Consider the following 19,105-nt stretch of genomic DNA (forward strand, 5'->3'; position numbering starts at 1 on the left):
CCAAGTCGTAAAATATTTCCATTGAATCCCACTATATCCAACATGATAGATTGAGCATACACAGGAGGCGCAGCCCCCTTCAACATAATAAATTTAGCCCTCTTCAGAATCCTCAGTCATCATCCTACTTCACTTAATAAACCTCATTTGCCAACCTCTACTGTCTGATCAATCTTACCACAACTCGGAGCCTAATTTATGAAGGTAATTTACACATGGTTTTACACATGGAAAGAGGTGTTTCCAAAATAATGCACCAGAACAACATATTAAAGTATGCGTAGGCCGCAGTCCAGTGCACAGTTTGAAATATTTTCTAAATGGGTGTACCTGGGGATGGAGTCAGGCAGTTTGGGATTTACACAGGACCAGATTAAAGGTAGGCCAAGTAGGCATGTACCTCATGCCCAAAGAGTTCAGGGGGGCCCGGTGCACTGCCTGCTTGGATGACGTCGGTGAAACTGCCTCCAGACGTCCACGTACTGCCTTCTCCTGCCTTCTTCATTCTTCAGTGCAGCCAAACTCGCAGTATTCAAAAGGCTGCGGGCAGCAATTCCTACACACTGCCCGCAGCTAACCCAGAAGCCTAGGATTTTGCATCAAAAAGAAGCTCAGCTACATCTTGATATAGACGGTATATAAATTTAAAAAATAAAGAAAGAAATAATTTTTCTCATGATTTTATAAAGTTGCACATACAAATTTGTGACTAACATGCAAATTTGAATACACAATTTATAGAATAGTCAGTTTCATAAATATCTTAATTTAATAGCTAGATACTAAGTGGCCTGAACTACCAGTTATTGGCTAAATTTGGTGTTAATTGGTACTAATTGGATGTTGTGTTAGGCTTTTTTATCGCCGGCCACCGGTAAAATCTCCGACGCTAATAGACTTCCTATGATCGTCGGCGCTAATACTGCCATGGCCAGCGATAAAAAAAAAAAATCCTAACACAGCTTCATAAAAGGGGGCCTTAGTCGGTTTTCTATAAGTTGTGCATACGAATTCCAGATTGTGCAACTCCAAGGGAGGTTTTGGACCTGGGAGGAACATGGACGGGTTAAGGGTGTGTCAGACAATTTATAGAATACTAGCATGTACATGCCTAACTGCTTTCAATTAAACACAATATACAGAATGCCAAAAAATCCCACTGGATGATCTATGCATTCTTGTCCTGTGAGAGAAATAATGAAATCTATTTCCTTGGGTGAATCGATGGTTTCTCACCTTCCACTTGGGTGTAAGTACATTCACATGTCAACAATATAGATAATTTTGCCTATGTAAAGATTGTGAGAATTTCTGAAGGTGGTACTAGGGCAAGGGAGGCAATACCATGCATGCTTTTGGATATTTAAAACAAGATGAGTTACTTTGCCTTAAAAAAAATCTTACTTGTGGTTTTACTTGTACAAAAAAGCAAGATCAGATTTGTACAGATAGATTTGAGATAGGCCCTGGTTCTCAAACTTTTTCAGTTCAAGGCACCCTTAGTCATTTTTTGCTGTGCCCCTAAGTCAAAAGAAATACCTAACCATTTCCCCTTCAATCTGCTATCTCTCTCCTCTCCGTCCCTTTCCTCTCTCCTCCATGGTCTTGCATCTCTTCCCTCTCCTTGCCCTCCCCCCTATCTGGTATTTCTCTCCTTTCTTTCCCTTCTCTTCATGGTCTGACATCTTTCTCTCTCTCTCACTTCTCCTCCACCTTCCCTTTCCTTTTCTTCCCTTCCCTGGTCTGGCATCTTTCACCTTCCTTTCCCTCCCCCATCCCGATTTGGTGGTTTTCTTGCTTACCCCCCCAATTGGGGTGCACCCCCTCCTTCCCCCCACGGAATCCAGTACTTCTCTCTCTCTCTTCCCTACAATGCAGCTTGGATCTTTGGGCCACTGGCAGCTTAAACATACTCCTTCAGCAGCTCCGGAAGCTTTCCCCTCTGCAGCAGAGGGAAAGCTTCTTTATCACTCAAGGTAGCATATTTAAGCTGGCAGCAGTGTGGGAAAGGGAGAGAGGTTTCCCGCTGGGGGTGCTATAGAAATGATAAGTAGTAGTAGTAGTAATGGGGGAAAGAAGGTAGGGTGCTGGACTGGCGTGATAGACCAGTGAGTTCACTGTAGCATTCCTGGGTGCCATGGCATACAGTTTGAGAAACACTTGAGATAGGCAGTAATCCAAGCAGCCATGCTCTCGTAACTTTGGTTTGATCATTAGCAGCATAGCCCATAAGCAAGCAGCAGCTGCAGGATTTGCAAATTCCTTAAAGTCACAAATGGGTTAATGATCAGAGCAGAGAGACAATAAAACTATATTGAGTCAATGAAAACTACAGAGGAATAAGTAAAAATTGATTTTACACAAAACAAATGGATGTTTCTTTCATCCAGAATTTTTAATTGTATTAGAAGTTACTGATCCATGAGCTGACATTTGGATTTTGTGTTGTAATGTCTCAGTGGATTGACCACACTCTCTCTTGTGTTCATTTTTTAACAGAGATATGAGCTAATTGCTTCTCTGCTTGTTACAGCTTTTTACAACCTTATAAAATATTTTTTTTTTCTGAACAGCCTTTAATACATCCAGGCATGAAAAATTGCAGAAAGAGAAGGAGATGCTGGAAAGAAGATTTGAAGATGAAGTGAGAAAGCTTCAGTATCTACAAAATACAGAACTTCAGGCTCTGGAGAAAAGACTGCAGCAGCAGTACAGCATTGAGATGGAACGCATGCACGAAGAGCAAAGCTTCCAGCTGTTGGAGATCAAGTCTCAGCACCAGGAACAGGTCAGCAGCCAATGATTGGTTGCAATAATTTATAGGAGTGACGGATAAATGACCAGAGTCTTATCACTAGTTCTTGGGATACTAGCTCTTTACTCACTGGATTTATTGTTGTGATATACAGTGGTGCCTCACACAACGAACTTAATCCGTTCCAGGAGCAAGTTTGTTATGTGAAACGTTCGTTGTGTGAAACGCGTTTTCCCATAACAATACATGTTAAAAAAAATAATTCGTTCTGTAGCATAAAATATGCTAAGATGACATAAAAAAAGATAAATTTTTGGTTATTATTTTTATTTAGATACATCTAAAAACATAATTGTTTTTTAAAACAACACACATTTTTTAAATTTAAAGACAGACTAAGTAGAGTCTAATTTTACAGTGAGAGAGCAGAGTCTCAGCGGCAAAAACTGGGACTTAACTGTTCATTTTTTTTTTTTTTTCTACCGTGTTTCCCCGATGATAAGGCAGGGCCATCAAATAAGACAGCCCCCCCTTTTTAGAAAAAAATGTAAAATAAGGCACCCCCCCGCAAATAAGCCACCCACCGATACCTGCGCTTACCCGAATCGGGTGGTACGGTGGGTGACTCCGTGTAGTCCCTGGCACCCCCGACACGATCGGGGCAAGAGGGAGCTCAAGCCCTCTTGCCCCCCCGACTCCCCGACACGATCGGGGCAAGAGGGAGCTCAAGCCCTCTTGCCCCCCCCGACTCCCCGACACGATCGGGGCAAGAGGGAGTTCAAGCCCTCTTGCCCTCCCGACTCCCCGACACGATCGGGGCAAAAGGGAGCTCAAGCCCTCTTGCCCCCCCGACTCCCCGACACGATCGGGGCAAAAGGGAGCCCAAGCCCTCTTGCCCCGCCGATTCCCCAACTCCCCGACAATATCGGGCCAGGAGGGAGCCCAAGTCCTCCTGGCCACGGCAACCCCCTAACCCCACCCTGCACTACATTACGGGCAGGAGGGATCCCAGGCCCTCCTGCCCTCGACGCAAACCCCCCCTCCCCCCAACGACCGCCCCCCCCCCAAGAACCTCCGACCGACCCCCAGCCGACCCGCGACCCCCCTGGCCGACCCCCACGACACCCCCAACCCCCTTCCCCGTACCTTTCTGTAGTTGGCCGGACAGACGGGAGCCAAACCCGCCTGTCCGGCAGGCAGCCATCGACGGAATGAGGCCGGATTGGCCCATCCGTCCCAAAGCTCCGCCTACTGGTGGGGCCTAAGGCGCCTGGGCCAATCAGAATAGGCCCGGGAGCCTTAGGTCCCTCCTGGGGGCAGGGCCTGAGGCACATGGTCGGGTTGGGCCCATGTGCCTCAGGCCCCGCCCCCAGGAGGGACCTAAGGCTCCCGGGCCTATTCTGATTGGCCCAGGCGCCTTAGGCCCCACCAGTAGGCGGAGCTTTGGGACGGATGGGCCAATCCGGCCTCATTCCGTCGATGGCTGCCTGCCGGACAGGCGGGTTTGGCTCCCGTCTGTCCGGCCAACTACAGAAAGGTACGGGGAAGGGGGTTGGGGGTGTCGTGGGGGTCGGCCAGGGGGGTCGCGGGTCGGCTGGGGGTCGGTCGGAAGTTCTTGGGGGGGGCGGTCGTTGGGGGGAGGGGGGGTTTGCGTCGAGGGCAGGAGGGCCTGGGATCCCTCCTGCCCGTAATGTAGTGCAGGGTGGGGTTAGGGGGTCGCCGTGGCCAGGAGGACTTGGGCTCCCTCCTGGCCCGATATTGTCGGGGAGGTGGGGAATCGGCGGGGCAAGAGGGCTTGGGCGCCCTTTTGCCCCGAGCGTGTCGGGGAATCGGCGGGGCAAGAGGGCTTGGGCTCCCTTTTGCCCCGATCGTGTCGGGGAGTCGGGGGGGCAAGAGGGCTTGAGCTCCCTCTTGCCCCGATCGTGTCGGGGAGTCGGGGGGGCAAGAGGGCTTGAGCTCCCTCTTGCCCCGATCGTGTCGGGGAGTCGGGGGGGCAAGAGGGCTTGAGCTCCCTCTTGCCCCGATCGTGTCGGGGAGTCGGGGGGGCAAGAGGGAACCAGGCGGAGAGAGGGCAGTTAAGCGCAGTGCCTGCGCGGAAGGATGCAGCTCGGGCGACTTCGTTGTGTGAAACGAAGTTCGTTGTACGGATCAAGACATAAAGTTCGTTGTGCGCAGCGTTCGCTGTGCGAGGCGTCCGTTATGCGAGGCACCACTGTATTGAATATTATAAACAATAAAGTCTATTTCATACATATATGCCAGTCAGCGGTTAGGGTGGTGACACACTAAACACTATGACGCAGCAAGATAACGCGAAACAGGAGGTTCCCCGTTGGGTTTCACTGGCTGCTTTGCCCAGGATTGTGGACTGAGAAGTGCCTGGAGAACAGCAGCAGCTAAGTGGTTTTCTTTTTCATTGGCCTCTTTTGCTTGATTCTGGACTGCAGTGCTTTAGTGCCCCTCGTCCACACTTTCACGTTTTGGGGTCGTGTACCCCGGGTGCTGTTGGACATTACTTTGCAGGCTATTATAGTGCTTTTTTGCCCTACAGTTTTTGTGTGCATGCAGGAGTGTTTTGTAGAAGTGGAGTTTTTTGCCAAATGAAGCAGAACTGAGGCTTTTTCTCCACTTCTTTCTTCTTTTTTTTTGTTTTTTCTTGTGTTCTCCTGCTGGTTTAATACTTGTGCTGTATGAATGTGTGTGAAAGGCCTTTTAGCGTTGCATAGGTTGTACCTTTTTCCATATAGGGTTTTGAATTGATGTTATAGTGGTGGCACACTCCCACACCCTCTTCTCCACTCCCTCCCTTCCCATCCCCAAACCTCTAAATCTTCGCCTGCGCAAGCAGCTTCTCCGGCCTTCTGCTCATGCTGGCATTCTCTCTGCCACCACTTCTGGGCCCTGTGACCCAGATGTAATTTCAGAGGGAGCCAGACCAGCGCAAGCAGCAGGCTAGAATAATTGCTCGTGTTGGCAAAGATTTTTAAAGAGGGAGGGCGCGAGTGTGGCGAGGGGCACAGGGATGCCAGCACCCCCACCAGGATGGCACACAGGGTGGTCTGTCCCCCCCCCTTACTATGCAATTGATGCTAGTTTTATATATGTGAAATGCCACTTCTAAAATTATTTAAAAAGTCCAGATGCTAGGTACATACACTTTCACCAGTATTTCAAGGAGTTTGTTACAAAAACTCAAATATAATGTGACCAATACTCAACTTCAAATAGCAGAATAAAAAAAAAAAATTAAGACCTTCCAATTTTCATCCCTCATTCAGGACTCCTCAAAGAGAAAGAACACCATTCATTTTCATAAGGTCATATTGCATTTTTTTTTTATATATAAGGCAAAGGTATTCACTCAGTTTTCAAAAAACATCCAAAATGCTAGGAAAAGCTTCAGGGTTTTTTATTTTTTTTTCTTTCAGCTTCTATTTATCTCAAAAACTTTCCGTTTTTACTTATCTTTTAAAAAAAAACTTTTCTTGAGCGGAGTTCACAGAGCCATGAGATGAAACTCAGGGAGACATGACCTCTAGTAGCAGCCTTGTGGTACCAGGATCCTGTTTTCTCCTATTTCTCCAACTGCTCCATTTATTTCTGCTCCTTAGAAGTAGCGATAAACTGGTTCCCTGTTCCAGCTTACACCTCTGAGCAAGTGCAGAAACCTTTGCTGACCTAACTTCTCCCACCTCTTCTCATTTTGGTACTATGGCTGGGCTAGCCAAAGTCTTTGATCGCCCTCCAGAACTTGGTACAGTAGCTGGAGATTCAGAGCCAAAAACCCGTCTCCTTCCTGTACAGTATGATAGCTGAAGAAGTAGGAGCCAAGAAAAAGAAAAGTATCCACACACCTTTACCAGACCAGCTAAATATCAAGCTTTTCAATTTTGAGCGCTTGACTCCGATACCGTATGGAAGGCGATTGGTGTTCATAGCTTGATATTAAGAGTTCCTCTCTGTTTCAAGCAAATTATTTGGTAGACCCCAGAGGAAGGCGGGGTGTTGTTGAAACACTGGCTGTTTTGGGCCTCCCCATGTCAGTGGATTGTTACATTCCTCTACAAATAAAGTTGCTCTTTGTTTAGACTTGTGTTTATCATTGGGACATTTCTGTTTTTTTGTTGCCCAAATTTGGCACCAAAATTGACACTCAACACTATTTTGTAATCACTTATCTTTGAGGGTTCATATACCATTGAGTGCCGATTTCTTTTGGTCCAGTTTTTGAATACCATCTACTGAATCTAGCCCCATATGCCCTAGTATCCGGATTAACCCAGGTTTCCATTCAGTCAACCAGGAAGCTAGGGACAACACTTCCAAGGTGACTGAATCCTCATATTGTATCTGACTGAATGGTATGTACTGTAGGTTGTATTTGTATTGGGTGCATTATTTTTAAAAAAATATAATTACCTCTAACGGCATATTTCCTTTGTTTTATTGTTTGCCTTTCCCGTGTTGTGTTCCCTTTCTGTAAGGGGTTTTTGGGAATCTTACCCTAGAAATACTTTGCTTCTTTGGTTTGTTCTTTTTCCATAGTGATGAGAGTTGCTTGGGGGTAACCCCATTTCTTATTTTCTTCTTGTTGTTAGGTGCCATCAACTCATGTTCAAGTCCTAGTGACTTGACTTGTTTTATTACTGTTGGAATGTTTTGAAAAAAAAAGAAATGAATTTAAGCTGTCCTTATTTAAAATGCTGTTTATACTGGCTCCATTAACATCTTTCTGAAAAAAAAAACCGTTATAAATATTTTGCTTTGCAGGTCAAGGAAGGATAGAAGAAAGTCAATTGCTTGTTTTCACTCTGTTTTTAAAATGATTCTCATTATTTATTTAGAAAATAGATAGGCAGGTAATTATTAGTAAAGCTCGCTATAGTAACAGTCTATTGACCCCTTCTGAAACAGCTGCAGAAAACATGGAAGTCACATGATCAGGTTTCTTTCCAGAGATCCATCAGAATATAATCTTGAATATACTGCCTCCATTATATGTAAATTTCTTTCATGCATATTAATTGTGGATATCCTAAAAACCTGACTGGTGAGGGGATACTCTAGGGCCGTTGAGAAGCACTGCCCTAAACCACCCACAAAATCTTCAGCTTTAAGTTTTGTGGTTCGTACTGATTTTCAACGGCACTATCCAATTCAGTGCCATTGCTCAAACGATTTAACCAGGAAGGAGCTTCTCCTGTCAGGTTAAGTTGCTTTGAATATCAACCCTTAAGCTAATTTTGAAGAACTTATACACCATTTATGAGGATAAATTTATGACAGGTTACCTAGGTTGGGAGGAAAAGTAGGTGCCTATTTCAAGGTTGTTCTATAAACACGTGGAGGGGCATAATCAAAAGGAACGTCTAAGTTCGTTTTCGTCTAAGTCGCAAGTCGTCCAAAGTAAAAAACAGTCCAGGACACATTTTCGAAAAATATGTCCAAAATTCTTTTTGTTTCGAAAATCGTCTAACTATACGTCCTGCCAATCTGATCGTCCAAGTCCCTAAATCGTCCAACTTTTCGTCCAAGTCAAAAACGCCTAGAACAAGCCCTGTTGGATGTGGGAGGGGTCTGCAAAGTGATGGACTGAACACCCAGACATGGCACCTAAATAGTGGGGTACCTTACAGGGCACTCCTGTGAACTTCACAAAAAGGGTGCCATGTCTTCTCCTCACTACAGCTCCCTTATAGGTCATGGTGAGCCCCCCCAAACCACTTCCAGAATCCCCTAGACCCATTTATCTACCATCCTAATAGCCCTTATGGCTGCAGGAGCCACTTATATGCCAGTAAAAAAGGGTTTTGGGGGTGTATAGGGGAGTGCACATGTTTCATTATCAATGCAGGGATTACAGGGGCTTATGAGCATGAGTCCCTAACCCACCCCCAAGACAGCTTAAGCCGCCTCTGTGCTGGACAACTAGGCTTTCCTATGCCAGGCTGCCAGGTGATGATGGTCTGGAGGCTGAATTTTAAAGGTGTGATTACGATTTTTATGGGGTTGGGGGGGGTCAGTGATCACTGGGCAGTGTGTGGGGGTCTGTGTTATGTGTTTGCAGTGCTTATTTGGTGACTTTAGGTGGGTTTTTGTGACTTAGACCATGTTTTAAATGGTCTAAGTCACAACGTCCAAGTTCCATTGATCCTGGGCTGTATAACTTATACATGCTGTATGACTACGGGCTTTTAATCATGCGCTAACCCCTGCGCTAGCCGAAAAACAATACCGCCTGCTCAAGAGAAGGCGGTAGCAGCTAGCGCGGCCGGCGGTTTAGTGCGCGCTATTACGTGCATTAAACCGCTAATGCGGCTTTGTAAAAGGAGCCCTAAGTCTAAGCCGATCCATGTCCCGCCCAACTCCCGCCCTCAACACTCCTCCTGAACTGCCACGTTTAGCGATGGTCGTTCAGCGGCACTATGGAGGCCTAGGTCATTTAGAAATACATCCAAAACCCAGTTTGCTTATCGGCACTCATAAACGTCTTTCGTTTATGATCGTCAAGTGCCGACTTAGGCCGGTTTTTGGATGTTTTTCTCTTTCGATTATGAGCCCCATACCGTGTTTCCCCAAAAATAAGACCTAGTGCCTTTTTTGGGCCCAAAATTAATATAAGATAGTGCCTTATTTTGAGGATAGGCCTTATTTTTTTCATGTACAATGATCATCTCTCCCTTCTTCTCCTCCACCCCAAATCTTCCTATTTCCTTTCTCTCCCTCACATGTGCAGCATCTTTCCTCCCTTCCCTCCCATCTCTTGTGCAGCTTCCCTGCCTCCCAACCTCCCATCCCTTGTGCAGCAGAACTCTTCAAGCCTCCATCCCCACCCCACCCCGCTGACCCTTCCACAACTGACCAAAATACTTTGTAACAAATACAATGTCGGCACTTGGCAGCAATCTAGACAGGCTGCTTCGTGGCCTTCTCTTGCCCTGGCATTCCTCTGCCATATCACTGATGATGTCATCAGCAACACGGCACACAAACGCCCCAGCGAGAGAAGGCTGCAAAGCAGCCTGTCTAGATTCCTGCCGATGTTACATTTGTTACAAGGTATTTCAGTCTCGCGGTTGGCGGAGGAGAGATGGAAGGATCAGTGGGGGGGGGGGAGGGAAGAGGGGAAGCACTGCTGCCGGTAACTAGGGCTTATTTTGGGGGTAGGGCTTATATTAAGACCTACCCCGAAAATCATGCTATAGCTTATTTTGGGGTAGGTCTTATTTTCGGGGAAACGTGGTAGGCGCCCCAACCACACTCTACCCAGAAACAGAGAAACATGATGGCAGATAAAGGCCAAATGGCCTATCTAGTCTGCCCAACTGCAGTAGCCATTATCTTTTCCTCTCTCTAAGAGATCCCATGTGCCTATCCCATGCTTTCTTGAATTCAGACACAGTCTCTGTCTCTACCACCTCTTCCTGGAGACTGTTCCATGCATCTACCACCCTTTCTGTAAAAAAATATTTCCTAAGATTACTCCTGAGCCTATCACCTCTTAACTTCAAACTATCTCTCATTCCAGAGCTTCCTTTCAAATGCACACTTACGCCAACACAGGTATTTAAATGTCTATCATATTTCCTCTCTCCTGCCTTTCCTCCAAAGTATACATATTTAGATCTTTAAGTCTGTCCCCATACGCCTTATGACGAAGACCACGAACCATTTTAGGAGCCTTCCTCTGGACCAACTCCATCCTTTTTATATCTTTTTGAAGATGCGGTCTCCAGAATTGTACACAATATTCTAAATGAGGTCTCACCAGAGTCTTATACAGGGGCATCAATACCTCCTTTTTCCAACTGGCCATACTTTTTCTTATGCACTGTAGCATCCTTCTAGCTTTCGCCATCACCTTTTCAACCTGTTTGACCACTTTAAGATCATCACATACGATCACACCCAAGTCCCGCTCTTCTGTCGTGCACATAAGTTCTTCACCCCCTAAAATGTACCGTTCCCTCAGATTTTTGCAGCCCAAATGCATAACCTTGCATTTCTAAGCATTAAATCTTAGCTGCCAAATTTCAGACCATTCTTCAAGCTTTGCCAGGTCTTTCTTCATGTTAGTCACATCATCAGGGGTGTCCACTCAATTGCAGATTTTTGTTTCTACCACAAAGAAGCAAATCTTACCCGACAGCCCTTAAGCAATATTGTTCACAAATTTTTCAAAAAGAACAGGCCCAAAAACAGAACCTTGAGGCACACCACTGGTAACATCTCTTTCCTCAGAGCGATCTCCATTGATCACTACCCTCTATCACCTTCCACTCAACCAGTTCCTGGCCCAGCCTGTCACTTTGGGACCCATCCTGAGGGCACTCAGTTTAATTATTAGACATCTGTGTGGAACACTGTCAAAAGCTTTGCTAAAATCTAAATGCACCACATCCAGCGCACTCCCTCTATCTGCCTATATGTGTACTTATCTGTAAAATACACACTGTGCAAGATATGTGATATTTACAGAATAGTGCTGAGTTGGATTTTCAGCTTTTATGTGTACAAGTGCAGATAATCAGTATGCACTGTAATTGTTAGCACTTTTATGCATTATGGGCCTAATTCTATATATAACACCTAAAAAATCAGTGCCGCAACATGTAGAATTAACACTTAGTGCTGATTATGTATCATAACTTTTAGGTGCACCCATTTATGACAGGGAAAACCTGGCCTAAATGCTTGCACGTAAGTTGTGTGCAAATAGGCGCATAAGCTGAAAACTTGCGCATAATTTAAAAGAACACCCACGATCTGCCCCTAACCATGCTTTCTGTTAGACTCATGCACTGCTCAGTGTTTTCAATTTACTCCAATTAGCATCAATTATGAGTTGTTAATTACCAATTATCAGCACCGATTAGGCCTATTAATCAATTAAGTTGCGTGCGTACATAACTTTAGGCACTATGGGCTAGATTCACTAACCTTTTTTCTGGGGGCGATCCATGGCCGATTCCACCAGGCCCGATCAATTCACAACGTGAACAAATTCAAATTAGAGCGATCGGAGAAATGCCCCCCCCCACCCCCCTCCGACCGCATGGATCGCAAGTTTGCGATCCTGATGCATGTGCAGACCATCTGCTTTCCCTGCAGATTGTCTGCGCATGCGTTTTGTGTCCGGTATTTTTATTTTTTTAATTGCTGGTTTGTTTGGTTTTTATACGCGCGCCGACTCTCCTGCTCTATGCCGCCCTTCCCCGCAGTGCAGCCCTGCTTTAAAACCACAGGCTGCACTGTGGGGAAGAGTGACATTTTTCCCCACAGCAGGCTTGCTGTTTGAATGGGCCCCGACTCTCCTGCTCTCCCCACCCCGGCGGCAGCAGCCTCTTCCCTTTTGCCGACTGTCAGCTGGTCATGCCCTGCTCTCTGCCGCCTTCACTGTAGTACGAGCCCAAGGGTTTAAAGCGGGGCTGCACTGCGGCGTGCAGCCCTGCTTTAACCCCGTGGGCTCGCACTGCAGGGAAGGCGGCAGAGAGGACATGGGGGAGAAAGCAGGGCTGGAAGATCGGGATTGTTGCTTGCAGGAAAAAAAACTTGAAGATCGGGGCAGAGTGCAGGGCGGAAATGGAGCAGGAGAGTCGGAAAGCCATTTGCGACTGGTCCCCAGGAGTCGCTTTTTGGGTTGATTGGCTAGCCCAGTCAGATCAGGAACTTATTTTAGTGAATCGCGTCTCTGCCTTCTTTGCATGCAGTTCCCTTCATTGCTATGCGCGGATCGGAATCGGATCGCTACACAGGTTAGTGAATAGTGCAGGAGGGAAATGGGGTCGTAAGGGGCTCGCAAATCGATCGGTACACGATTGGTTTGCTTAGTGAATCTAGCCGTATATACAGAATCTGGGAGTTTATAAAAGGCTCAACACTTACCAAGCCTTTTATAAAATGCTTGCCTACTTTTACATGTGCAAACCTAAAGGTCCGTTTTGCTACCTGTTATGTTAGGGTTATTGAGCTGAATCTATATTATCTGTACTTGTTTGGGTGTTGGAAAACAAAGTGTCTGGAAAATCACTAGCTCCCAAGTCCCTCTATGCATATCTTGTTCTTACACAAAGTGTGCTGCTGTTTGGACAGATTGAAGGCCTCACCATATCCCATGAAGCTGCCATTCTACAGATGGAGAACTGCCATGCTGTTACCATTGCTGTGCTGGAGGATGAACATAACAACAAAATTCAAGGTAACCACTTGAGCTCACTTTAATCCTAAGAACATAAGAATAGCCATACTGAGTTACACCAATGGTCCATCTTAGCCCAGTATCCTGTTTCCAATAGTGGTACAAACCCAAATAGTAGCAAACTTCCAAGGTACCAATTCCAGAGCAAGCAGTGGCTTCCCCCATGTCTATCTCAATAGCAGACTATGGACTTTTCTTCCAAGAACTTATCCAAACCTCTTTTAACCCCAGCTACACTAGCTGCTGTGACCACATCCTCCAGCAACGAGTTCAAGAGTTTAACTTTTCTTTGATAAAACAATATTTCCTCATATTTTTTTATATGATGGCAGATAAAGGCCAAATGGCCCATTCAATCTGCCCATCCATTGCAAACACTATTTCCTCCTCTCCCTAAAAGATCCCACATGCCTGTCCCACGCTTTCTTGAATTAAGGCAGTCTTTGCCTCCACCATCTCTACCAGGAGACTATTCCATGCATCTACCATCCTTTCTGTAAAAAAATCCTTAGATTACTCCTGAGCCTATCACTTCTTAACTTCATCCTATGCCCTCTCACTCATCTCGTGTATTTTTATGCTACATAAGTATTTAAACGTCTCTATCATATCTCCCCTCTCCCGCCTTTCCTCCAAAGTATACAGATTGAGATCTTTAAGTCTTTCCCCATACGCCTTATGATGAAGAACATGCCCCATTTTAGTAGCCTTCCTCTGGACTGACTCTATCCTGTTTATATCTTTTTGAAGGTGCGGCCTCCAGAATTGTGCACAATATTATAAATGAGGTCTCATGTATTTTCATGTAGCTTCATTAAGTGTTGCCTAGTCTTCATAATAATTGAAAGAGTAAAAAATTGATTCACCTGTTCTGCACCACTCATGATTTGGTAGACCTCAGTCATCCTCTCTCAACTGTATATTTTCAAAGTTGAAGAATCCTAACTTCTTTAGCCTCTCCTCCTATGAGAGAAGTTCCATCCCCTTTATCATTTTGACTGCTCTTCTTTGAACCTTTTCTAATTCTGCTATACCTTTTTTGCGATATGGTGACCAGAACTGAATGTAATACTGAAGCGATATAGAGGCATTATTATAATCTTGGTATTATTTACCATCTCTTTCCTAACAATTCCTAGTATCCTGTTTTCTTTTTTGGCTGTCGCCACATATTGAGGGAGGCGGTTTTAGTGTATTCTCTACGATGACACCTGGATCTTTTTCTTGGGTGCTGACCCCTAAGGTGGATCCTAGGATTTGGTAACTGTCATTTTGGATTATTTTTTCTAATGTGCATAACTTTGCATTTGTCCACATTATATTTTATTTGCCATTTGGATGCCCAGTCTTCCAGTTTCCTTAGGTCTTCCTGCAATTTTTCAGTCCGCATGTGTATTAACAATTTTAAATAGTTTAGTATCATCTGCAAATTTAATCACCTCACTATCGTTCCAGTTTCCAGATCATTTATAAATATGTTAAATGGCACCGGTCCCAGTACAGATCCCTGTGGCACTCCACCCTTCTCCATTGAGGAAAATGGTTAACTGGCCAGAATATTCAAAGCCAGTGATTTAAGTGCCCAATGCCAAAGTTAACCGCTTAAGCAGTTGTGAATATTGATCCTATTGTCATATAACAATAGAATGTCTAGGATTATTGTGTGACTTTTAGTACCTTGCTATATCATTTGCAACCTGTATTTTGTTAACTAATGTTTACGTAGTTTTCACCGCCATCAGAAAGAAGCAGGGCAGAGCCAACCCCTGTCCAGCCCAGCAGAACTAAACTAAAGCTTAACTTTATATACTGGGTCATCGACCTAAGGAAGCTGGACTCGGTCTACAACAATGAGATAAAAATTAAAGAAAGTTTACAATAATTAAATAAAAACTAAATAAAGTAATAGGGTCATTCCATGTCAAGTGGACCAGGAGCCCACGCTCGACCCCCCTTAAAATCAAATCAAATTTTACAGGGGTGTTGTCTAGGGTCTCAAATGAAACTCCGCAAAAAATTTTTTGGATCTATCTCAATTTGGTCAGGAGCTAGGGGTGATTGAACAAAAGCAATCGATCTACTCCCATGCCTCAAGTGACCTAAAACGCCAACTTTGCATAAGCACTGTGGCAGAAGGAAACTACCTAGGAGTCTGAAATTTTGCAGTTTGGTACAGCACCTTGGGGCAAGTTTCTGTGCCAAGTCTTTTGCGAACGTGCTTCCAATTCTACAGTAGGCAAAAAAATTCACGAATGAAAATTTTTGGCACAGTTTGGCTCCATACTGCTGCTGGTAGGTAAGTCAGCTGAGGGTACAAACTTTACCAGCAGACATGTACCATGAGGTACTTCCAAGATGTGCAATATGAGCTTTTACAGTCAAATGAAGCTGAAGATATGACCATCCAAAAATATGAAAATCAAAAAGAATCAATCAAAGAAAAGCAGTAATGAGATTTACACTCATGAAACATAAACATTATTACGTAGTGTCACCTCATATACTGAACAATGTACAAACACAAAGTTAAATGGTAATACTTTTTTTAACATTTTATATGTTTAAATCAAATAGGAGGAAATTTTTTCAGTCAACAAATAGATAAGCTCTGGAACTTATTGCCGGAGGATGTGGTTCCAGCTGTTAGCATATCTGGGTTTAAAAAAAGATTTCGACAAGTTCCTGGAGGAAAAGTCCATAGTCTGCTATAGAAATAAACATGGGGAAAGCCACTGCTTGCACTGGGATTGATACTTGCTACTCTTTAGGATTCTGCCAGATACTTGTGACTTGAACTGGCCTCTGTTGGAAGCAAGATACTGGGCTGGATGGACCATTGGTCTGATCCAATATAAGCTATTCTTATATTCTTAAGGGCTAACTTAGACACACCTAAGCACTAATCTATAACTATCCCCCTCTTTTACTAAGGTGTGCTAGCTGATTTAGCGTGCGCTAACAATTAGCACAGTCTAAATGCTAACGTGTCCATTATATCGGACGCATTAGCATGTAGCACGTGCTAAATTGGTTAGCGTGCCTTTGTAAAAGGACCCCTTTGTGACGTGTATGAGAGTCTAAACATGGACAGACAATAGGCAGGACATACAAAGGCTCCTATTTAACACGTAAGAATATTATGTTATGTGCATTCCTGCTACATTTTTTTTTAATCTTTATTGATTTTTCATTACTAACAAAAAGTGCAACACATTGTTCATTCCTGCTTCATTTAACTGCACTGATACTAGGTTACTCTAGTATTCAATAATAGAATATAGGCACTTAGGTACATTATAGAATAGGGTCCCTTTGCCTGCCTTGGGGTGCCCCCAAAGTGTGCAAGTCTATCATACCAGAACTTCAATTGCTGCTCTGTGACACCTGTTTTCTTTTTGCTTCTTTTTTTCTGTTTTTCTTGTAGAGCTGCAGTCTAACCATGAGTTTGAACAGAAGAAAATGGAAGATGAATTTGAAAAGCTTCGTCTGTCACTTCAGGTTAATACTTTTAATGTTAACGAGCATAGCCTTCATTTCTCACTTCTGCTTACTCCTTCACCCTTCATCCTCTTCTGCTCTCACCCAGCCCCACATTCTCATCTTCCTGTGCCTGAATAACACTATATCTGCCTCTGCTCTTCCTTACCCTCATCTCCACTTCTTTTCTGCCTGCCCCCAAATAATCCCCCATCCCTTTCTCTTCTACCTTCAGCTGCTCTCTCTTATAGTTCTATTACAGCTGCAGAATGGAGTCAGGAGGAAGCACTTCTGACCTGCAGCTGCCGATTCCCCACCTCCCACAGATGGTTGCCTCCATACCACTCACAGAAGGGAGACAGAGAAGCAGCTGCAGCTCAGTAGAGCTTCTCCGGTCATGAGCAGGAGGGAGAAGACGCTTCCTGGAGTCTTCTGCTGGGCCGGACAAGGGTTGGCTTCGCCCTACTTCTTTCTGATGGCTGTGAAAACTACATAAGCATTAGCTAACAAAATACAGGTTGCAAATGATATAGCAAGGTACTAAAAGTCTCACAATAATCCCTGATGTTCTATTGTTAGATGACAATAGGATCAATATTCACAACTGCTTAAGTAGTTAACTTTGACATTGGGCACTTAAATCATTGACTTTGAATATTCTGGCCAGTTGACCACCTAAACCAGGGCTGTCCAACCTTTTGGCTTCCCTGGGCTGCATTGTCCCAAAAAAATGTTTCTGGGGCCTCAAAAACGCGCAAACGCTGCAGCGAGACAGAGGAGGGAGCTGGCAAGACAGTAAACACCCAGGGGCAGCAGAGGAAAACACTGCGTCGCCCTCGACCGGGACAGCACAAAATACTTCACGGGGCTGTAGGTTGGACACCCCTGACCTAAACTTTTACTGAACATCTTGATGTTTGGCCAAAAATAATGTGGTTAGGTGGGAAAAGGATTGGAAGCATTTGGAGGAAGACCTAGAGATAACCAACTAGTGCCAATATTCAACACTATCTGGTTATCTTTATCTACTAAATAGCTGTGTCCTACCCTTAACCAGATAATTCTATCCATTTAAGTTTGACTTCTTATTAAGTGATATGCCTTATGTGGATAAATCAGCTGAAAATGTGACATCCAGGCCTATCTTTTAAATCTTGCTACTGCTTATGCTCGTTCCAATCTAAAATGATTGCCATGGGATTCTATTTATTTAATTAATTAATTGATTGATTGTTGCGATTATTTGTTAGGACCAAGTGGACACCCTGACCTTCCAGAATCTATCTCTGAGAGACCGGGCACATCGATTTGAAGAGGCTTTAAAAAATACTACAGATGAACAACTTGAGGTAATGAATTTCTGTGTATGAATGTTTGAACTAGCGTTGCGCTTTTGAGCTGTGCTTGTGTGTCATACCACGAGATCAGCACGAAAGCCAGCATCAGGTAACCATACAGAGAAAGAAGAATTGAGTGGAGGAGAGATGGTGAGAAGAGCAGGTTAATTACTGCTGTAAAGAGTCAATAGTTGTGGAGTTCAGACTTAAGGAAAGAGAAAGCTGGGGGAAGAGCACTGGCGTGCAGTGGCTTAGGATGGGGAGGGGGAAGATGGGGTTGGGGGCAGACACCCATCCTCCTCTCCACTACCACCCCGCTCCCACCTGCCATGTGTGTGCACCGCTTCTCCTCCCCTGTACCTCTGTAACATTCCTGGCGCGAGCAGCAACCCCCCAACATGCTGTCGCGCCAGCGTTGGCTGTTCCTCTGACGTCACTTCCTGGATCCACGCCTAGGATGTGACATCAGAGGAAGAGCCAACATTGGCGTGACAGCCGGTTGGGGGTTGCTGCTCATGCCAGGAGTGTTACTGAGGTACGGGGGAAGGGAAGCGGCAAGCACGCACGGCAGGAGGGGCGGAGAAGGAGCATGTGGAGATGGGGGGGCAGAGAAGAGGGTGGGGGAGGGGCACCACCACCCCAGGCGCCTCTCACCCTCACTTGCAGTGTCTCAGTGGCGTACCAAGGGGGGGGGCGGGGGGGCGGTCCGCCCCGGGTACCAAGCCCTGAGGGGGTGCTCCCGGTCCGGTCCAGTTCCCCCCCCTGCGCCGGGTGTCGCGTCTGGAAACAGCCTGCAGCAAGATCGCGATGCCAGAGATCTTTGCCTGCTTCAACTGTTTCCTCCGCCAGGGTCCTGCCCCTCCTTTGATGTCAGAGGAGGGGCGGGACCGCGGCGGAGGAAACAGCCGAAGCAGGCAAAGATCTCTGGCATCGCGCGATCTTGTTGCAGGCTGTTTCCCCAGGGCAGTAGCGTACCAAGGGGGGCGAGGGGGAGGTCCATCCCGGGTGCCGCCTTAGGGGGGGGGGTGCACAGCTGGCCCGGTCCCTATCGCGCTCCTACCCTCCCAGCGAAAGCAGCATCGACGCCATTATCGAAAAAGGTAATGGCGCCAGGCCTTGGAGCACCAAGGCAGACCGCTTCTCCCCCCTCCCAGCCGAAACCCCGCTGACCATCCTATCTCTCCTCCCCCAAGTGAACCTTTCCGACCCTCCCAGCGAAAGCAGCAAACCTCCCTCCAGTAGCGTCTGCTTTATCCTCCCTCTGCCGCATCACTGATGACGTCATCAGTAACGCGGCAGAGGGAGGAGAAAGCCGCGAAGGAGGTTTGCTGCTCTCGC

At 45.6% G+C, this 19,105-nt stretch overlaps 1 protein-coding gene across 2 annotated transcripts in view; it reads left to right on the forward strand.

Annotated features, from left to right (window-relative positions):
- MTUS2 (microtubule associated scaffold protein 2) overlaps positions 1–19,105 on the forward strand; it is a 550,182-nt gene that overhangs the window by 516,470 nt on the left and 14,607 nt on the right. For both annotated transcript variants that reach the window (XM_033950272.1, XM_033950273.1), the window contains exons 9-12: positions 2,574–2,788; positions 12,848–12,953; positions 16,378–16,451; positions 17,681–17,779. In XM_033950272.1, coding sequence (XP_033806163.1) covers positions 2,574–2,788; positions 12,848–12,953; positions 16,378–16,451; positions 17,681–17,779 — 494 coding nt within the window. The remainder of the gene's footprint in view (positions 1–2,573; positions 2,789–12,847; positions 12,954–16,377; positions 16,452–17,680; positions 17,780–19,105) is intronic.

The sequence above is a fragment of the Geotrypetes seraphini genome, chromosome 6, assembly GCF_902459505.1.
Source record: "Geotrypetes seraphini chromosome 6, aGeoSer1.1, whole genome shotgun sequence".
Classification (NCBI taxonomy): Eukaryota; Metazoa; Chordata; class Amphibia; order Gymnophiona; family Dermophiidae; genus Geotrypetes; species Geotrypetes seraphini.